Source organism: Oppia nitens, unplaced genomic scaffold (assembly GCF_028296485.1).
Source record: "Oppia nitens isolate AA-2021 unplaced genomic scaffold, nextdenovo-longstitch-racon4-pilon3 scaffold9_pilon_pilon_pilon, whole genome shotgun sequence".
Taxonomy (NCBI): domain Eukaryota; kingdom Metazoa; phylum Arthropoda; class Arachnida; order Sarcoptiformes; family Oppiidae; genus Oppia; species Oppia nitens.
This window is the reverse complement of record NW_026533253.1, coordinates 306,379-328,052: the sequence shown is the minus strand read 5'-3', so window position 1 is coordinate 328,052 and position 21,674 is coordinate 306,379. Positions and strand designations below refer to the sequence as shown.

The 21,674-nt window shown below is 20.6% G+C and overlaps 2 protein-coding genes across 5 annotated transcripts in view; one reads left to right on the top strand and one right to left on the bottom strand.

Moving 5' to 3' along the window:
• The window catches only part of LOC128964495 (ubiquitin carboxyl-terminal hydrolase 2-like), a 25,323-nt gene extending 7,629 nt beyond the window's left edge, over positions 1-17,694 (bottom strand). Inside the window, exons 1-3 of one of the 4 annotated variants that reach the window (XM_054311104.1) lie at positions 8,546-8,756; positions 8,075-8,125; positions 813-1,229 (exon numbers count right to left, since the gene is read on the bottom strand). In XM_054311104.1, coding sequence (XP_054167079.1) covers positions 813-1,146 — 334 coding nt within the window. In that variant the 5' untranslated portion in view covers positions 1,147-1,229; positions 8,075-8,125; positions 8,546-8,756. Of the gene's footprint in view, positions 1-812; positions 1,230-6,619; positions 6,697-8,074; positions 8,126-8,545; positions 8,757-8,809; positions 8,857-17,676 lie in introns of those variants that run through there. The other 3 variants (XM_054311108.1, XM_054311107.1, XM_054311105.1) reach the window with 3 other exon arrangements.
• Positions 10,709-21,674, top strand: LOC128964665 (myb-like protein D). Its single transcript, XM_054311301.1, has 5 exons — positions 10,709-10,722; positions 11,120-11,706; positions 15,139-15,155; positions 20,104-20,260; positions 21,643-21,674. The coding sequence occupies exons 2-5, from the start codon at positions 11,121-11,123 to the stop codon at positions 21,672-21,674; spliced, it is 792 nt and encodes a 263-aa protein (XP_054167276.1). The 5' UTR covers positions 10,709-10,722; position 11,120.

The window sequence follows — 21,674 nt, the reverse complement described above, 5'->3', positions numbered from 1 at the left end:
TAAATTATATATAAAAAAATTTTATGTTATTTTTATACATACTGTATAAACTTATTACTCAACAATTAATTTATAGATATATTATTAATTTAATCATTATAATCAAAAAATATATATATACTGATTAAAATTTAACAAAGTCATTAGTTGATTTTTATTATTATATAAAAATAGGGTAATAAATTCCATAATAATAATAATAATAAATATAATACTATATTTAAAAAAAAATAAATTTTTTATTAATATACTGATATATATATATATATATTTATAGAATTTATATACTCATTAAAAATTATTTTATCAACATTATTATACTGTAGTACTAATTAATTAAATTTTTCAAAATAAAAATAATTATTAAGTGTTTACTTAAAAAACAGAGACACTGTATAACTGTATTATTTAAACCAACGAAAAAAAAAGATATTTTTAACCGTATTTTTTTGAAAATAATTTATGATGTGTTTAACTTAAAAAAAATATTTCAATGATACAAAAATAATAATAATAATAAATACTACACAAAAATATTGAATATTAATAAAATTATTATTTTTGTTACTAATTTTTTTTCTAAAAAGAAAAATTTGTTATTGAGTTCATACATGCATTAAGTCTCCACAAAAAAATACTGTATATATTATTATATATTTATAGATTATTTGAAATATTCAAAAATAAATAATAAAAAAAAATAAATAATTTAAACTCTATTTTTAATCGTAAAATCTAAGTCAACAACAAACAAACAAAATAAATAAAATAAAAAACAAATAAATAATTAAATAAATTTGTAAACTAATTACCAGAAATTCCAGTCGAGTATCGATTGGTGTAATAGTTTGAGGTATTATTATGAGATAATAGTGAACTCGAGGGCGACTTATATGATGACGAAGAGGATGTGCTGGACGTCGACGACGATGAGGACGACGACGAAGACGATGATGAGTGAGTGCTTAAATAGTTGGACGGCCTGTAGGCCGTCAGGTCATAGGATGAACGGCTCTTATGGCTCAGGGATGTGGCCGAATAGGGCCGCAATGATGATACAAATGTCGAACTGGTAGATGAATTACGTGACAGTGAAGAGTTGGACGATGGATAGCCCGAGTAGTATGTGGTCGATAGGACAGGCATTTTTCGGGTGTATATATATATAGATGTTGTCACCAACCGATCGATTTGTCAATTAATTTAATTACAATACACACACTCTTTCTCTATATATTATTGATGAGAGAGAGAGAAGAAGAAAAATCATTGTCAATAATTTAGTTATCAATAAAATAAATTTATTGTTTTTATTGATTGATTGATTTATATAAAAAAAGTTATTTCAATAACTAGTTAATAAAATAATAATAAAAAATATTTAAAGGTTATGTTAAATATTAATATTAAAATAATAATAATAAAAAATTTACTGCAAATAAATCAATAACTATTTCATTCAGATATTTATTGAAGAGTGAGTGAGTGAGTGAGTGAGTGAGAGTGAGAGAGAGAGAGAGAGAGAGAGAGAGAGAGAGAGTTAACCTTATAATCTCTAATGCATTAAAATAATCAATGAATTAAGCTATCAATATATTTATTAAATATTTATATATATAAAGATATTTAATATATATATATATATATTAGACAATTAGTCAAATGACCATGGTGAATCAATTAGTCAGGTAATCAGGTGCACTCAACATATACAGCAGTGTATAGGTAACAAATAGTATAACCAGTGCAAACAGCACATTGTCAATGTCATATTAATTTATATAAACTGTATATACTGTATATATATATAAATTTATTAAATAACAAATCAATAGATAAATACAATATACCATCAAATAATACCTTTATAACTCACTCACTCACTCATTCACTAACTAACATAATATAAAATTATTTAACTACTAATTGCAAAATACATTAAATAACTGGTTATACCTTTAAGGCAAATTTTTTTGAGAGAAAAATATTTTGTAATATTATAACAAAATAAAATACACACACATTTACATTGAATTTATATATGTTTCGCCAAATAATAAAAGCCAAATAACTTTAGAAAAATATTTTGAATAGTATAAAATGTTTTTAATACTATTTAATAATATAAATAAAGTGTTTATAACAGGAAAGTGCAACTCATGTCTTATAATATTAAGTGATATATATATATATATATATATATATTCACTTAATATATATCATATAATATTGTGTAATACACAATATAAATAAAATGTTGTGTAAACTTGTGTTAAAGTCTATTATATAAATAAACAATATTAATTTATTTTTAATAAATAATGTAATTATTAATATTATATAACATTATATAATTTACCTTAATTTATTTCAAATAAATTAATTTCAATCAACTTCAATTATCATATTGTTCAACAATATTACATATGTATAAATTATATTAATAATAATTAATAAAAACTTTATTATACATTATTTTAGATATCATATGATTAATCAATGGAAATTTTTTGTTATTGGTTAAATTAAAGGCTTAAAATAATTATTGCTAATAATATTAAAATCAATATTAATATAATATAGTATGATATTCAGCTAATAAATCATTTTAGTTATATATATATATATATATATATATATATATATATATATATATATATATATATATATATATATATATATATATATAAGTTTACGTTTCACATAATATTTTACTGTAATTTTATTTACACAGTTTATTGAGAAAAAAGAGATATCATACTCACACAAGTAGTGATAGTCATAAATAATTAATAATTATCATATAATGATAATTGTATGACATATTTGAGTAGCATTTTAAATACAATTTATAATATCGCACTGTATTATTATTATTATATATAGTATATATCCAATAATAATATTATATATATATATTATCAGAGTAGTAAGTTATTATAAAATAATAATAATAATTACATTATCACTTATCATAACAATAATAACAATTCAATATTATTATCATTTTGATAAGTGTTTAGTAGTAAAAGCATTTTTTTTATCGACATTTTATTTTCAAGTAGTGGTTCAGTCCAAATATACTTGAAGACAATTAAAATACAAGTATAACCAACAAAAATAATTATTTCTAAGTAAAAGTAGTCGAGAGAGAGAGTGAGAGAGAGAGAGAGAGAGAGAGAGAGAGAGAGAGAGAGAGAGAGAGATAGTTACTAACATTACTGACAAAATAAAATAAATAGCTTTTTTTTATATATATATATGTCTTATCTCTAATAATAAATATATGAAATAAAATTTAAAAAAGTGTACCACAATTTTTAAACTTTTTTATATGAGGCTATGAATTTGAAAATAGAAAAAAAGTTTTTTTGAATTCCAAGTAATAATAATAATAATAATAATAAGATAAAAAACTTATTTTAGGTTTAGTGTCGCAAAATGATAACAATTTAAATTACAACTAACACTATAATAATAATACAGTAAAATATATATATTGTATAACCAATTTGACAATACCATCACGTATTGGTGATAAAGATTGATTTTAGGGGAGACTAAACAAAACACATTTAAAAAAAATAAATAATCTAATTTACATATAAATTTTTCCTTGTTTTTAAAAAATGATAACCCTTAAAACATACCCTTAATCTAACAAACCAATAATATAAATGAAATTTTTAGTTTAGTTTGCATTATTTTGTTTTGAAGTATCAAATCGTTATATATATATATCTGTATAAACATTTGCCAGAATATTATGTAATGCTAAATAATTACATTAACTAAATATAAATAACATTTTTATAAACAACAATTTAAATTCTATTTATATTTAATTATTTATATATATATATATATATATAACCAAACCAACACATTATTTATTCAATTTTTATTTGCAAATTTAACAAAAATTAAATTTTTCCCATCATATAACAATTTAGTAATCATTTTTGTTGTTTTGTTTTATAAACAAGATATTTATAAATTAATAGATAGTGTATACACTACAATGTATATTATGTATAGATATAAAATAATAAACAAAAACAATAAAATCAAATATTTCCTTGTATTTTATAAGCAAATACCATATATATATAATGACATATAAATAAATACAATATCGTAGTTATTTTAATCAGCATTTTTTGTCACTCACTTACACATGTTATGTGTTGTGACATATTTATCATTAATTGTCAATTAATAGCAACAATTACAGTATACTTATAAATATATATATATATAAATCTAAATTTAGCGCTAATTTATAGTTTGTTGTTTAAATAATAATAAAATAACTAAATGCTATGCTATGCTAAACTAAAAACCTATTTATGAATCGATGAGATTAAATACCATAGAATAATAAATTATATAATAATTTTTTTTAATATTACTTTAGGGGGGTATAGATAGTGAATATCTATACAATTATTAGCACAGGTATTATCTTGCATTTATTAAACAAATTGTTACATATATTTTGCACAATCATTTTTTTATTAAATTATTATTTAAATAAAACAAAACTATCATATATTAATATTATGTATATATATAGTATATAATAAACTACAAACAATATAATTTGATTATATACAACAGTTTGTTTCATTTTCAATAAATGTAATTTTTATTTATTTAAATTAAAACATTTTATATAATTTTAAAACACTGTTTCAATGCATAGTTAATTTAATTTAATGGCTCAAATGTGTTATATATTTATATATATAAAATCATATTACAATACCTGTAATATATTATAGTTTTTATTAATGGCATAAAATTTTAATTTCAAACATTTCAATCTTAATAAATGTTAACATTGCGTTGTGAATTAATTTTTACTGTTTATATAATAACTTACTTTTTTAAAATAAAAAAACACTACTATATATAAATATATCATAAAAATAATTTATATTTATTATATATATATACAAAATTTGTAAAAAATAAATAAATTAGACAGAAAAATTTGTTTAATATCTATATATTAAGACAAACTAAAATCAATTAAAAATTATATATATATATAATTTCAAAAATAAAATCTATTTAAAATTCAAGTTCAACAAAAATTAATTTTAAAAAAACCATTTAAAGTCTAACTCTTTCAATAAATAAGTAAACTATTTTAACGATTAAAATCATCAAAAAATATTATTTTTGTTAATGGCATGAAAAGTACTCAAAAAAAAGTTTATTATCATAAGGTTAGCAAACAAATATATACATACATTTATATATTAAAATGGTTGTATAAATATATCAAAAATAAAGATCACATTTTAAACCTTTTTTTCTTATTTTTGTTGAAAATCAGACTATTTGTCGAAAGATCTTTCGTTTAACCCATAAATATAAATATATTAAGTAATAATATATTATATAATATTCTTCACACACACACAAAAACAACATAAATATTTCAGACAATATTTTTTTGCGTATATTTAAAGTGTGAATAATCAGTATAAAATCAAGAGAGTAGGAGAGATAGAGAGAGAGAGAGAGAGAGAGAAACCAGTTTTTAAATTATTATTATTAATAAATACTATTACATACACACTGTATGGTGTAATACTAATACTAATAATATAAATAATGATAATTATAATATTTATAAATTATATATACAGTAAAAACACATGAATCACAACAACAACTAACTCTTTGCCAACAAAATAACTTTTTCAACAAAAAGTTAACTTTAAATTTTAAAGGCAACAAATTAACAAAAAAAAAACAAATAATAAAAATAAATACTTACTGTATATTACACTATAATACTGTATATAATAGTAGAAAGAGAATAACATAGAAGAAGACATTAAATTAATCAAAAAATAAAACTAAATAAATAATTAAATAAATAAAAATTCAGTTTTTATGGGAGTTTCAAATACATTAACCAACAAAACGGGTTAACCAATATATGACTACTACTACTACTACTACTACTACTACTACTACTACCCATCTAATAACAACTACCAGTGCTTTGCAGCAATAATTGCTTTCAAATTAAATTCTTTAAATATTTTTTGCTTAATATTTATAGTTTTAAATGACTAATATATATATACAGTATATATATATATATATATATATATAATTAATTTCAAATGTAAATATTTTAGTAACAAAAGCGATAAAATTAATATAAAGTATATATATATATATAAGTAGACTATAATAAATAATATTTTTTTTAATACACTGGAAATAGCATATATCATCAAACCTACATACATACAAATTAATTAGCTATGTTATAAATATTACTTTTATTTAATCTCAATATTATTAGTATTAATAAACATAAATCTAATATAATATAAATATATATATAAAAAATTAATAAAAAACAATTTAAAAAATATAGTTCAAAGTAAAATATGATTAATTAATTATTCAGTGTCTCAGAAATAAATAACAAATAAGAAAATTAAATAATAACAATATTACTGATAGTTTGTATTATTATTATTAATATAATATGAATAATAAGATAAATAATAAAATAAATAAATATCTATAAAAAATAATTAAGAAAAAAACCATTAAATTAATAAATAAATAAATAAATTGAAAATACCTTCAGTTTTTTTTCTAAAAGAGTCTTAGTCTTGTATTTTTGAAGTTTAATTAAAAAACAAAATTTAAATTTTTGCTGTTGTTTTTTTGTTGTTGAAATAAATAGCTAATTCATGGCATTAAGCAAAACAACAACAATATAATAAGTTATAAGTTATGATAATAATAATAATAATAATACTAATAATAAATAAAATACATTGAAATGTTGTTGTTTTCACACACACACACACAGCAATAGATATGCTAAACACAATAATTATTATTTTAATTTATTTAAATAGATATTTTTAATTAAAATAAAACTTAATATTATTTTCAATATTATTATTAAATATATTATATTATTATTATTATTATTCAAACAGTTTGTTGATATAAATAGACTATTTTTTCGGTCACTTCTTCCTCTTGACTTAACTATTATTTTTTTAAATAAAAATAAATTTAATAATATTTATCCTATGATTATAATTATTTAAAAAAAACAAAGTAAATATTAAGTATTATTAAATTGAATTAATTTAATATATTAATAAATATTAAAGTAATTAAATGAATAAAAAAAATTTCTTTTAAAATATTATTAATCTGATATATCATATACATATATATATATAAATATATATATATATATATATAATATATATGTATAATAAAAAATTATTTATATGTTTTAATTATAGATTATTATAACTTATTACTAGTTATTACTTATTATTAATATTATTAGTTCACATGAATTGATCATAAATAATAAGCTAATAATAATAATAGTAATAATAATAATAATAAGTTAATAACACATCTGATAATATCAATGACACTCTCATATCATATACAGAATATATTATATATTATATATACTCTAATAGTAATTATTAATTTACGCGTATATATCATGTATTATTTTATTTCATTATTATAATTATTACTATTATTTTTATTATAATACTATTAATGTTTTTTTATACTTTTGTGTTTTGACAACAATAAAATCTATATACCGTATATATATACAGCAAAAATAATAATAATTATTATTATTATTACTATTATTTGTGATTTTATTTGGCATTTTATAAGTTAAACAAACACAACCAATACTACTAATAATATTAATATTAATGAAAACATAGATTTAATATCCTATTAGATGACGAAAAATACAACCAAATGTTTATTTAGTTGTTGGCTGTTTTGCATACAAATCAATAGCTAATAATATAATAATATCCTAATAAAATAATATCAAATAAAAATCATTAATGATATAATAATAATAATAAATAATACTCTATTGAATTGAATACCAAATCACACATTATATGTATGATATATCATTATAATCATTACTATACATAATATTATAACTATCAAAAAATAAATAAAAATAAACTAATATATCGTATTAGTTATAATAAATTAATAATAATAATAATAATAATTTTTTTACCTATGATTGATCAGTCAGTCAGTCAGGTATTAATTATCCTCCACTTTATCACTGATGGATAGTTAGAGAGATAGATAGATAGATAGATAGTTAGAGAGCACAGGTATGTCTAAATCACTGTCGCGATGTTATCACAGATTAAATTAATAATTTTCAATAATAATAATAATATTAATAATGATTTGTTGTTTCAGTTTAATAATATGTGTATTGAATGTGAATCGCAAAACACAACTAAATCAATACAAATTATTACTACAGTATTAACTAAATAATAATAATAATAATAATAATAATAATAATAATAATAATAATCAATACAATTATAATTTATAAATACAATAGTTGTTAGTCCAGACAACAACTAATAATACTAATAACAAAAATAACTATACATTCAATTGTCACTTAAAATTCATTGATTATATACATATACACACACATCAAACATACCATACCATACATACATACTGTGTATTTGTGTTACCGATTAAATATAGCACACAGTTATGTCATGAAGAAAGAGAGAGAGAGAGAGAGAGAGAGTCTGGCAATAGACTGACTGTATGTATATGTGCTGTGAGAGAGAGAGAGAGAGTTTTCAATGCTATTCCTCTATACAATACTAACTAATAATACATAATAATAGTGAGAGTAGGCTATCATTGGTTGTGGTAATGCATCACAATCTCAATCATCAATCTCTCAATATATGGCTTTAAAAAACAAACTTACAGTCAGTGCAGTACAGTATACACACACACATACACACTGTGTACTACATATACTGTAGTGTTTTCAGTGCACTACACAATACAATGTGTTGTTTTAGTACAGTATAGGCAAAGTAATAGCAATAGTGACGACACACACATACTGTAAGAGTTCAGGCATTATTAAGGGAGGGAACTTCCCTAATAAAATCCCTCCAATTTTACAGATAGATAAAAATATACTGTTTTCCCTTCACTTCATAGGTTTTAAAAAAATATTTTTATATATTATTACAATAAAATAGTAAACAAAAAATAATTAATTAATTAAATATACAATTAATTTCCGTATTAGTATTCCGTATTTCTGAGATTACCGTATAATTAAAGATATACCAAATAAACAGACAAACAAATATAGTAATAAAATAATGTTATTTTAATTAATTAATTAATAATAGGTGTCACCACCACCTGAAAATAGATGCCCAGGGCATGACAAAGGCAGGGCAGGCATTTACCAAAATTGGCATCTATTGTTTATGCCTGCCGTTTTTAAAATCCCTGGGTAGTACAAAAAATAAAAGTTCCATGGAAATTCCCTGGGAGCTGGGAATATACGGAACTTTTGGTAACATAAATAATATGAATGTAATTTAAGAGAACCCTATATAATGTACATCACGTGATCATAACTTGTGTATTATACAGAAAACAATGTTCATATAAGATGTACACCAGAGAAATAAAATATCAAAAAACATACACATATATAACGTTACACACAATTCTATTGTATAAAAATTATTTTTTGTTGTAAGTTATTATTACTAATATAAAGCTTTTAATTTTTGTTTTATATAAAAATATTTAATTAATTTTAATCCTTATTTAACTTTATTTGTGTCCCATTTTTTTGTTTTGTTTGTTAACATACTGTATCATCTCTATACTCTCTCTCTCTCTTTCTTTCTATCTTTCTTTCTCTCTCTCTCTCTCTCTCTCTCTCTCTCTAACACTAATACTGTTAGTACGGGTATTATTATTATTTATAGATGAATATAATATATCCAACAATTAAAAAAAAATTACCAAAAAATGTATGTTTGCATAATATACTATATTTTTATTGTTGTTGAACCACTATTACTAATATACTGTATATATATATATATATAATAAACTACAAAATGGGTCAAGGATTAACTTTTAAATAATTTTTTTGCTGTTAATTTGCAGTCAATAGGTTATTATTATTATAAGTATTATTATTATTATTACCAAGCAAATGTTAGTAATTTTTCTACATGGAAATTTACTAACTAATAAGTTTCAATATGTATATATCTCAACAAAAAAAAATTAACTTTAATTTTTTCTAAACATGTACACTTTACTAATACTTACTTTACTTTACTAACAAAGTAAAACCATTTAAAGTCTATTTAAAGTTTACACAAGTCTATTAAAAAATAAAAGTTACAATAAATTAAATTTATAATAACATTTAATTGTTAAAATTTGAAGGAAACAAAAATCAATTATAACTAATCAATTGATATTATAATTTTATAATTAAATTATTATTTATTTTATTTTTTTTTTACTGAACACAATCTAAAATTAAATTCAATTTAAATAACATTCAATTTAAAGTTAGTATTCAGTAATTATAATTGAGAAATACTGTAACTTAAATATATTATAAAATATTTGATTTGAATTGACAACACTAGATGTCGATAGTGTGACTTGTATTAAAAATTAAGTGTAAATTAAAAAAGCATTGAATTATAAATGCATTAAGTATTTGACACTTTAATTGTTTTAATTGCTTTAAGTGATGAACTATTGTGAGAGAGATTATTATTAATAATTATTAATAATAACTAATTTATTGATTAATTATTATAATTTAAAAGTTATAATTAACAGGTATCTATAAATATTTGATTATATAATTTTTATCAATAAATTTAATCATAATAATAATAATAATTAGTTTAAAGTTTATCAAAAAATAATAGTTTATTTGTTTGTATAATTTGGTCATAGATTTCTACAACAAAAAATTATTATTATAACTAATTATTACTAATTAATTATATAATTAACAAAAAAAATTTTGTTAATAAATTTTGATCAATAAATATATATTTAGATATTTAAATGTTAATTAAGTAAAAATAAATATAAAAAAAATTAAGCCATGCTTTCAATGGGACTTTGAATTAGTTATTAAAAATAATAGCCATTAGTTGTTATATCATATGATATTTAAAATATATTTGATTTTTTTTGAACTTTATTTTATTGATGATATGATGACTAGGATGACGACGGCAACGGCAACCTATATGGATTTGGATCAAATGCATTATGAATATGGAAAGTCATTGATGGAACAGATCAATGCCGAAGATGACACCACAATCAATATCATTGGTGATGATGTCCACAAAAACCATATGATCGGTGACGGCGGCGGCGGCGGCGACAGCAAAGTATCCAAAGATCAGCTCAAAGGACTGATTGAAATCGAAAGATTTCTTAATATTACGAAAAACAATACGTCAGCCATGAATGAGACAAAAACTATTGACGAAGAAAGGCGACGAAAGAATAGAGAATCGGCGGCCAAATGTCGGCTACGATTGAGACAAAGGATTATCGATCGGGAAAAGAGAGTCAAAGAATTGAAGAACAAAAGAGATGCTCTGAAGAATGAGTTAACATTACTGGAGATTCAGATACAATCGCAAAGCGAAGAGATCAACAAACATAAGTTGACCTGTAATTATGGTAATGATATTAATAATAATATCAATAACTTCTACAACAACAACAACAATAACAACATCTTCACCACCACCACCACCAACAACAACAACAACATTGGCATCGCTGGTGGTAGTGGTGGTGATTATCATCAATATTATAATCCAGGCGTTAATTATATTAATTTTGCTAATATTAATAATATTAATAATAATAATAATGATAATTTGTTATATTAATAATTTGGTATAAAATCTAAAAATAATATATCAATTATTATTATTATTGTAAATTGTGTTTATCTTTAATTTTTCATTTATTGTCACTATTGAAATCTGTTAAATCATATCATTTATTATTATTATTATTTATATATATATATATATATATAAACAATTGACTATAAGTTAATTATTTGTAATTAATTATATACAATATTATACAGTATAATACAGACATTTATGTAATAATTTATAATAATACTAATTTCCCCTTTTTTTTGTGTCTGGATATTTCCCATATTTAAATCAAATTTAATAGTATATTATATATATTATAGATATATGCTTATTATTTATATGTTTATACTATATATATATATATATATATATATATATATATATAATTTAATATAAAATTATGAAATAAAATTTAAAGATCCGAAGAAAATTGATATTCAAGTCTCGATTTATCTATAAAAAGCTATCATATATTTTAATAATAAATGAAACGTCTTTGTCTGTTAAGCCCTGATAGTCAGTCAGTTAGTCAGTCAGTCCCGGAGCTTAACAGTTGAAATTAGTTATAAATTGTTATAAACTATTAATAGTATAAAAACCATATTAGTTTGTTTTTCAGTATATTGTATATCATATATGGCCTTAAATTGTGTTCAACAACAACGAAAAAATATGTTACTATTGTTATTGGATTGTATTTTATTGTGTTAGTGTACAGTATTATAATATCGGTATATACACACACACACACTAAATGATTGGTTTTTTCATAGTTTGGTATAATATAAAATTTATTTGAACACTGTATTGCCTGCCATAAGATATTTTTGAAATTTGAAGGCAATTTGTAATCTAAGAAAACATTTTTTTTGAACACAATAACTATAATTGAATCTATATTTATATATATATATATATATATATATATATATATATATATATATATATATATATGATATTTAAATATATGCACACAATATATTAAGTTTGTAATTATATACAGTTTATACTAATTGCTTAAATTTTTATTTATTATGATTTGCTGATATTTTTCAATTTTTTTTGTTTGCTTTTAAAATATAGGTTTAATTTTTCTGAAAATTATATATTGGAATATAAGGCTTCAATTGATTAATACAATTAGTTTCCTTAAAATAAATTAGTTTCAAAGATACAATAATATCATTTTAAAATTAATTTAGATAATTTATAGTGTTAAATTTGAAATAAATTGTTTTTATTATAATTATATTAGTTATTTTTTTAAAAAAAACATCAACTATGTATTTGATGGCAAACATGAAAATACTACTAATATTTTAAAATATTATTATTATTATTTTCGTTGACATTTTTTTCCTCATATATGCTAAACAAATGGTAACAATTTTTATATTATATATATAAAGTCTAATAATAATAATAATGTGTATACAGTATACATATAATGTTTGTGAGCAATGGATTTATAGGCTGATCTCGATTTAGTTGGTATAATAAGACAATAAACATCCATCACATCCAATACCTTATGACATTTAATGGCAACACACAACCAATCTGTGCGTTTGTATTGATTTTAATGGCGAGCCTTAAAACTCTGGCATAAGTGTCGGTGCGCTCGGAAAGAGCACTTAGTTGTGGAAATCCGTTCACTGGGTTTGCTATTCACTAACATAACTACTCTCTCTCTCTCTCTCTCTCTCTCTCTCTCTCTCTCTCTCTCTCTCTCTCTCTCTCTCTCTCTCTCTCTCTCTCTCTCTCTCTCTCTCTCTCTCTCTCTCTCTTAGATAAGACTTTATCAAGAAAAAGGATGAGAGAGAGAGAGAGAGAGAGAGAAATGGTATCTAATTTATATACAGTACAACACTATACTGTAGTATATTATAGTATAGTACTGTACTGTATATTCTGTGCCTTAAGTTTATGTGAAACAACCAGAATATACTTAAGAATTGGTTGACCAATACGTGACATACCATTTGCAGCACTTGTTTATTATTATTATTATCATAACGTTTCCCATAACTATTGTTTTTATTGTTACCCGCTATAGATCTATCTCCCACACACACACGTTAGTAATGTGCCTCTAAATACCCTTTCAATAAAATCAATAATAAAATATGATTATTTTTAGTTAACAATTATTAGTTATTTTCACATTTTAAAAATAATTATCAATAAATAAGGCATTATTACTGATAGCTAATTTTACATATATATATATATATATATATAGTATATATTTATTTATATGAAATAAATAATAATTATACATAATAAATATGAATAAACTTAATTTATCTAAATTTATTATCTATAATTATTTTATAACGACATAATTTAATAAATTAAACCTAATTATTATTATTATTAAATAAAATATTTGTGTGCACTATATTAATAATTTTAAAATATAAAGAAAATTAAAAAAAAATAAATTAAAATATATTATTATTATTATTACTGTTTCCTTTTTCTCTTAACAAATTTGTAACATTACTTAGAATTAATAAAAATTATTTTAACAAAATATAATTAATCTCATTTAAAAATCAAAAATCAAAATCAAATATTAATGATAATATAATTAAATAATAATATTAATGTTTGAAGTTTTGAAGGTTTTTTTCGACAATAAAAAAATCAAAAATTTATGTCAAGTTTCTCATTATATGACAATTTATTTTAATAGCAACGCAATTAAGTGTAAATTTTTAACTTAAAATGTTTTATTTAAATACATAAGTTTAACTTATAATTTTTGTTGTTGAAATTTTTAAAAAAATTCAAATATGTTTATATGTATATATGTATATAACTTGAACTTAACCCATTTATAAATATATCATATGATAATTATTAGTTTAATTTTGACATAAAAATTAAACAATAAAAACAGCTGGACATAATATAGTATTATAATATTGTTTTTATTAATAATGTTAGTTAACAAAAAATAAATTATAAATGAATTTACATTAAATTATATATTATTATATATATATTTGTTCAAATAATAAATAGCCTGCAAATTAAAATACAATAATAACAATAATAAGTTTTTAATGTTATGTAAGAAAATTATTATAACATAGGATATGATATCACACATACACTTTATATATATATATATAATAAGTTTAGACGATTCAATGATATTTTAATTCAAATAAAATAATAGATAAATTTTGTAACATTATTATTATTATAAATTTATTTTTATTTTGTTTTGAACAAATAAATTTACATTTTATATAATAATAATAATTTATATTAATAATGGCTTATCCGGGATTTAATAATATCAACATTTTTAACAATAATTTAGTTGGTTATGTAATTGAGGTAAGACAAGGATAGGACAGGGATATTGGCGTTTATATACAATATATAACAGTATAAAATTATTATACAAGTTTTGTATTATTATTATTATAATATGCTATGTTACAGTAATTTATATAACATTATATTAGTGTACAATACTAACTAACTATAAATATCTTATATAAATCAGAGCACAACTTTTTTTATATATAGATATTTTGCTTATAAGATAGATATATGATTTCCGAGAATTATATGAAAAGCAGTTTTATTTATATTTTTATATATTAGGTATTATATAAAGTGTATGTGAGAACCAAATATCAGTTAATTTAATATTTTTTTAAATAATACAATATTACTGTATATTCAGTTGGTTTATAAATTATAACTATTGAGTTGCAATTATAAATTATAATTTATAATGTATATACACTGTATATACATATAAAAGTTATTATAAAATTATAGATATCACTATAAATATATAGATAAAATTCTGAGAAATTAGACAACTAATAATAGTTTTAAACTAAATTATTTTGGTATCATATCCTAGTACTGTAAATAGAAATAGATTTAATAATTAAATAATAATTATTTTATTACTGATATGATAAAATTTATTATATTTTTAATAAAAAAAATGTATTTTATTAGTTATATATGTATATATATATATATATACAGTACAGTAATATATATGATTTATTTAGAAATACATGAAAACAATTAAATGTCATTTAAATCAATGATATTGTCATACGTTTCCGGTAGAAATCATAAGTGTTTTATATATATATATATATAATATTATTACAATTGTTATAATAAACATTAATGTTTTATTTATTTTTTAAATCATTTATCACTGACCTCTTCTTTAATTGTTAAACAGACCAATGAATATAATTAAATAAACATTAATTATAATTAACTAAAAATATTATAATATATTTTTTATATACGAATAAGTAATAATTATTAGTGTATGTGTGAAATATATTGTATTAATTGTTTTAGATAAAAATCAAGAAAAAAACTATTAATTTAAACCTTAAACTATATATAAAAAAATATATTGCAATTAGTGAACCTTAATGTTACTACAAATGTTTCATTAATGTTTGCATAAAATTGTTTGTTAATAATATTGCTTATTAAAATCAAAATTATAATATTTTTTTAGTTAATTATTATATTAATTGATTAGATTTTTTGTTGTTGACAAAAATTATAATAAATTGTAATATTTTTTCTAATGTTTAATTTTGGTAATTAATAAATGATTAGATTTTTTGTAGAAAAAAAATAATTGCATTTAATTTTAGGCATTAATTTTTAAAATACAATCTAGATGATTTATTTGAATTTTAGAAACAAATAATTAATTTAATCTAAATAAATTCAAAATATAACATATAAATGTAGTTATTACTATATATAATTATTATATATAACCATATTTAAAATGTTAATTATTTTTTTTAAAAAATAAATATATTTAGATAATAGTATAATAATTATAATAATAAAAATAAATAGTTTGCATTAATTGCAAATATATAATATAAAAATGTTATAAATTCATACTATTTTTGTAATTGAATTACATTATAAATACCATTACGGGTATATTGTACTGTATATAAATGTTACATAATAACCTATATAACATTACAGCAAACATAAAAGTATTAAATCTCTCACATATTATAGTTAATTTTTATTATTATTATTATATTAAATATATATTATACGGCATATAACCTAATGTGTAATATTGTTTTTTTTCAGTGTCCAAAATCCCCAGTCAATGATAATCCCTTAACTAATACACTATTTTGACTGTCGTTTTATTGATTATATTGAGCGTGAAATCTATGGACAAACACATATACACCCGCACATACACACAAACACACATACATACATACACACCTACACATACACACACAATATATATACAATGACTATGAAATACGCGTTGATCCACGACTTATGACTGCATTAATACCCCAATTCTCGCACCAATACAGTAGAGAATCTGTAGGGAATCAGTAATTTTCATTAACTGTGCCGAACTCCCGGTGCGAGTGTTAGGCCATATATATATATATATAGATAAATGTTTGCCTTTTTCTATATGTTTGCTATGAATCAAAAGATCAGGCCGTTGTTTAGTAAGGTTTTATCATCAGCTCTGCTCTGATATCAAAAACTTTTATATATATATATATATATATATTGTGTTTGTCTATAAACTACTCGCTCTTCTCTCAATTCAATTGTGTTGTCACCACTCGTTATATATATATCTCTCTCTATAATATAGCAATAATGAAACGCTTTATATACACAGTATATTACATACATCTACTGTGTTGTTGTCATCAAAATAAAAAAAGAAAGAGAGAGAGACTCTACTATTGATAGGCTGAACAGATCCACTAATATTGCAAAGCAATGCCCATATAATATACTAGTGTGTAGTAGTAGTAGTAGTAGTAGTAGTAGTAGTAGTAGTAGTAGTACTCACTCAGTCATTCTCTGTGGTAAAAGCATGACATCCCTATATATATACTGATGATAGTGCACAGGGATGCGGCTCTGGGATCAAACTTTTATTTTTATATATAATATGTGAAGTCGTTTTGTTAATCTATTGTACGATAAGACGACCGCACGACGCGAGAGTGTGGCGGCGGAGGCCATATAGTAGTGCCACACATACTGTATATGTACTGTCTGTATATGTTATCAAACAAATCCTTTTAATAATAATATATTAAATAATATTAAAAAAAACCAATTTTTCACATCATTTCATTCACTGTTTATTTGAATAATAATAATACTAATGAAAACCAATCGTTTATAGTTATCAACAACAAAAAATTTGAATAAACTATTGAATGAAAAACAATATAAAACATAAAATCACAAAATAAAAGTAAATGTCATCAATATTTAACTTTTTTTAAATAATAATAAATAATAAACTTTAATATAGCATAACATCAAATGTTTTGAATTTAAATACGGAATTTTTTGAAAATAATTTTTTGTTTATCAATAAAATAATTTTTTTATTGCATTAACTTGATTTTATATTATAGGTTTATTATTAATAATTGTATAAATATAAAAAACAATAAATTATTTTGTTTTTTTTATATATTTATTGTTATAAAAACAAGTAATTTATTATATATATTTTTTCAATTTATTTTAGACTATATAACATATATATAGCAGTGGTATTATTTTTGTCAAAAATTGTTTAAATATTATAATATCACACAATATTTATGTGTTTTATGTTGAATAATATTTGATATATATATTTTAGGTATGGGTTGGATTTGTGAATACAATTTTAACAGATTTAAGTGAACTTTAAATTTTCAAACAGATTTTTTTCACATATCTATAATAATATTTTTTATATCAATATATATAAATCAAATGGGTTTTAACATCTAATTGTATCACATTTTACAGTAAAAATTTATATCAATGTCTAAACAAATGTCAATATTATACATAACTAATACTTAATAGTACTGTATATATCAATACAGTACTGTAAATATGGTATATATTATAATATTGTAGTGATTTTTGTTGTTGTTGTTGATAAATAATATAAAAATAAATTAATATACACACACAAAAATGACAATCACTTACTAATACACAAAACATACAATTTTCCCATAATTTAAATGCCAAAAAATAAATTAAAACAAAACAAAAAAAATAATAAATAGCAGACTAAAAAGTGTAAAAAAATTGTTACTAATACTAGTAGAGTATGTTATTATTAAGTAAGTAAATGAGATCTCTCTTTCTCTCTCTCTCTCTCTTTCTCTCTCTCTCTCTCTCTCTCTAATGGTATGGTATGGCATAACTTTATGATACATAAGCGACTCATACATATCATACAACCCAACAGTGCAATCATTTTTTTCTTTTCCCATTTCTTAGTAATAATTCCTGAGATTCTTGAGATTCCTTTTTAATCATAATTTTTATGTTTCAAAAAAATGTTTACCAACTATAAGATAATTTATTCATAAAATAGATATATATATATATAATACATAAGTGATAACATACAAAATAGCTAATAATCTAACCGAAAAAAAAATTTATTTATTATATCATTTCTAACATATCTTTTATAGGTTTAATATTAATACTAATTTTAAAATATATATATATATTTGTATATTAAATCCTTGTTAAACATAAAATTATTTATCAATAGTTAACATCAATAGCTAATATACAATCAACAAAAAAATGTATTTTCTTACACCATCTAAATGCTTGAGAGAGAGAGAGAGATGGGGGCGGACACCTCATACCATACCCCAAACGCTACCTTATGTTATATACATTGTATATAAGTATTATACACACAATTAGTTTTTTATTTTAAAATAAAAAAAAGTGTAGCAGTTTTTCCAAGAAAATCATTACTAGAAACAAACTACTTAAAGCTTAGGTAGTCTGTAGAGTGAGTGTACAGTATATATAGTTAAATAGCGCTCCGGGCTATCGGTTGGAGTATGCGATGATCACGACTTTCTTCACTACTTTTTTTCATAATATCAATACATATTATATATATACGAGTGTTGTCCACATATTTTCATTGACGGAGAGAAAAGATGATATAACTCCTACTGTTAGTTACTATTGGCTCACCAGAAAAAAATCATATTAAACTAAAAAGTTATTATTTTTATAAAAACAAAATAAATATATTTTCAAATAAGATTATATCCACACATCAAATAAGTTATAATCATTTAATCGTAAACATCGGTTGAGTTAAAAAGCATTTATATTACGGCAAACAATAGATAACTAGTTTTTTACTGTATATTATAATTTATATCATTGTATTAAAAATTACCAATAAGTAAAATATAATAATAATAAAATGCATTTAAAGATAGACTTACCCTTATTTGATGATAATTTTGATGGTATTATCGGTGCTGCTATTGTTGGTGACAATAATATTAATAATAATAATGGTATCGATGACGATGACGGTTATGGTGACACTGATTATAATAATAATAATCATAAAGTGTTTGTCAGAGCGGGTAAGTAATTAAAATATATATTTTTTTCATATCAATTAAATCAATTGTATTATTATTATTAATTGATTGTCTGAATGTCTCTCTCTCTCTCTCTCTCTCTCTCTCTCTCTCTCTCTCTCTCTCTCTCTCTCTCTCTCTCTCTCTCTGTGTCTTTCATTGATGATATGATGTCATCCTATGATAATATTATACAGTATACACACACAACACGTGAATCACTTTTTTTGTTTGTTTGTTGATTAAATAACATTAGCTATTGAAGCCTTGAAGGTCAATTTTATTGCAAAAAAAAATTTTTTTTAATGATAAATATCACCGATAATTTTTTTACGATAAATTAATTAATTGATAATGTTTTCTATGTTACACTTAAATATTATATATATATATATATATAAGGATAATTAAATGTATTATTTTGAAAAATAATTTAATTGGTATATCAGCTCTAAATATATTTTTTCTTTTAAAAAACAACTTAATAATAATTATATGATAAACAAAAATATTTTTTTGAAAAACAAATTTTTAAATGATATGAATCATTATATGATTTATTGTGGTTTTAGACTTCAATCCATGATTTATTGGTTAGGAATTTAAAAAAGTCATTGTTTTCTTAGTGTTAGTCATTCAACCATCCATTCAGTTATATATATATATATATATATACTGTAAATACTGTATGATTCATATTATATACAGTATATATAAGTTATGTTTTGAGAAAAAAAAGTGTATACAATGTATTCATATAATATTATCTTATGTTAAATTATATTACTTTAGAGTATACTATGATAAATAAAATACTAGTATATAAAAGCTTTAGTAGTAGTAATAGTAGTACTGTAAGTCATGATTTTTTTTAGTCAGTCATGAATTTGCAATTTATAAATAATAATAATAATAATAATATAAAAATTCCGAGAATTTTACACTACTTACTATTAAATTATATTATATGTTAAATTTCATTCATAAAATTGACTAACAAATTAAATAATATATGGTATAAATTTATATTAATTTAAAATAATTTTTTTTATAAATAGTTAGTCACTTTTTATTATTATTAAAACAAATTTATTTATTTTTTAAAAATATTATATTAATAACATATTTGTACTTTTGGTTTTATTTTAATAAATGAAAATATATCTAACATTAAATAACTATATAATAAATACTAGAATAATTTATATTAATTAATTAATACGTTATATTAATTATCATTGAACTCCAAACAAATATAATTAAATTATATTCCATAAGCTATTCATGAAAACATTTATGAAATGTATTATTTTTAATTAAATAACATTTTTATTATTATTTACTTATTGTGTCTATTATTACACTATTTATTACACTGTATATAGTGTTTGACTTAGAGGTTGTGGCAGATAAATAG

Excerpts from the sequence above, each read along its gene's own strand:
- LOC128964665 (XM_054311301.1), top strand. The coding sequence starts at position 11,121 with ATGACGACGGCAACGGCAACCTATATGGATTTGGATCAAATGCATTAT. Across the intron at positions 20,261-21,642 it reads TAAAGTGTTTGTCAGAGCGG|TGTTTGACTTAGAGGTTGTG; the intron begins GTAAGTAATTAA and ends CACTGTATATAG.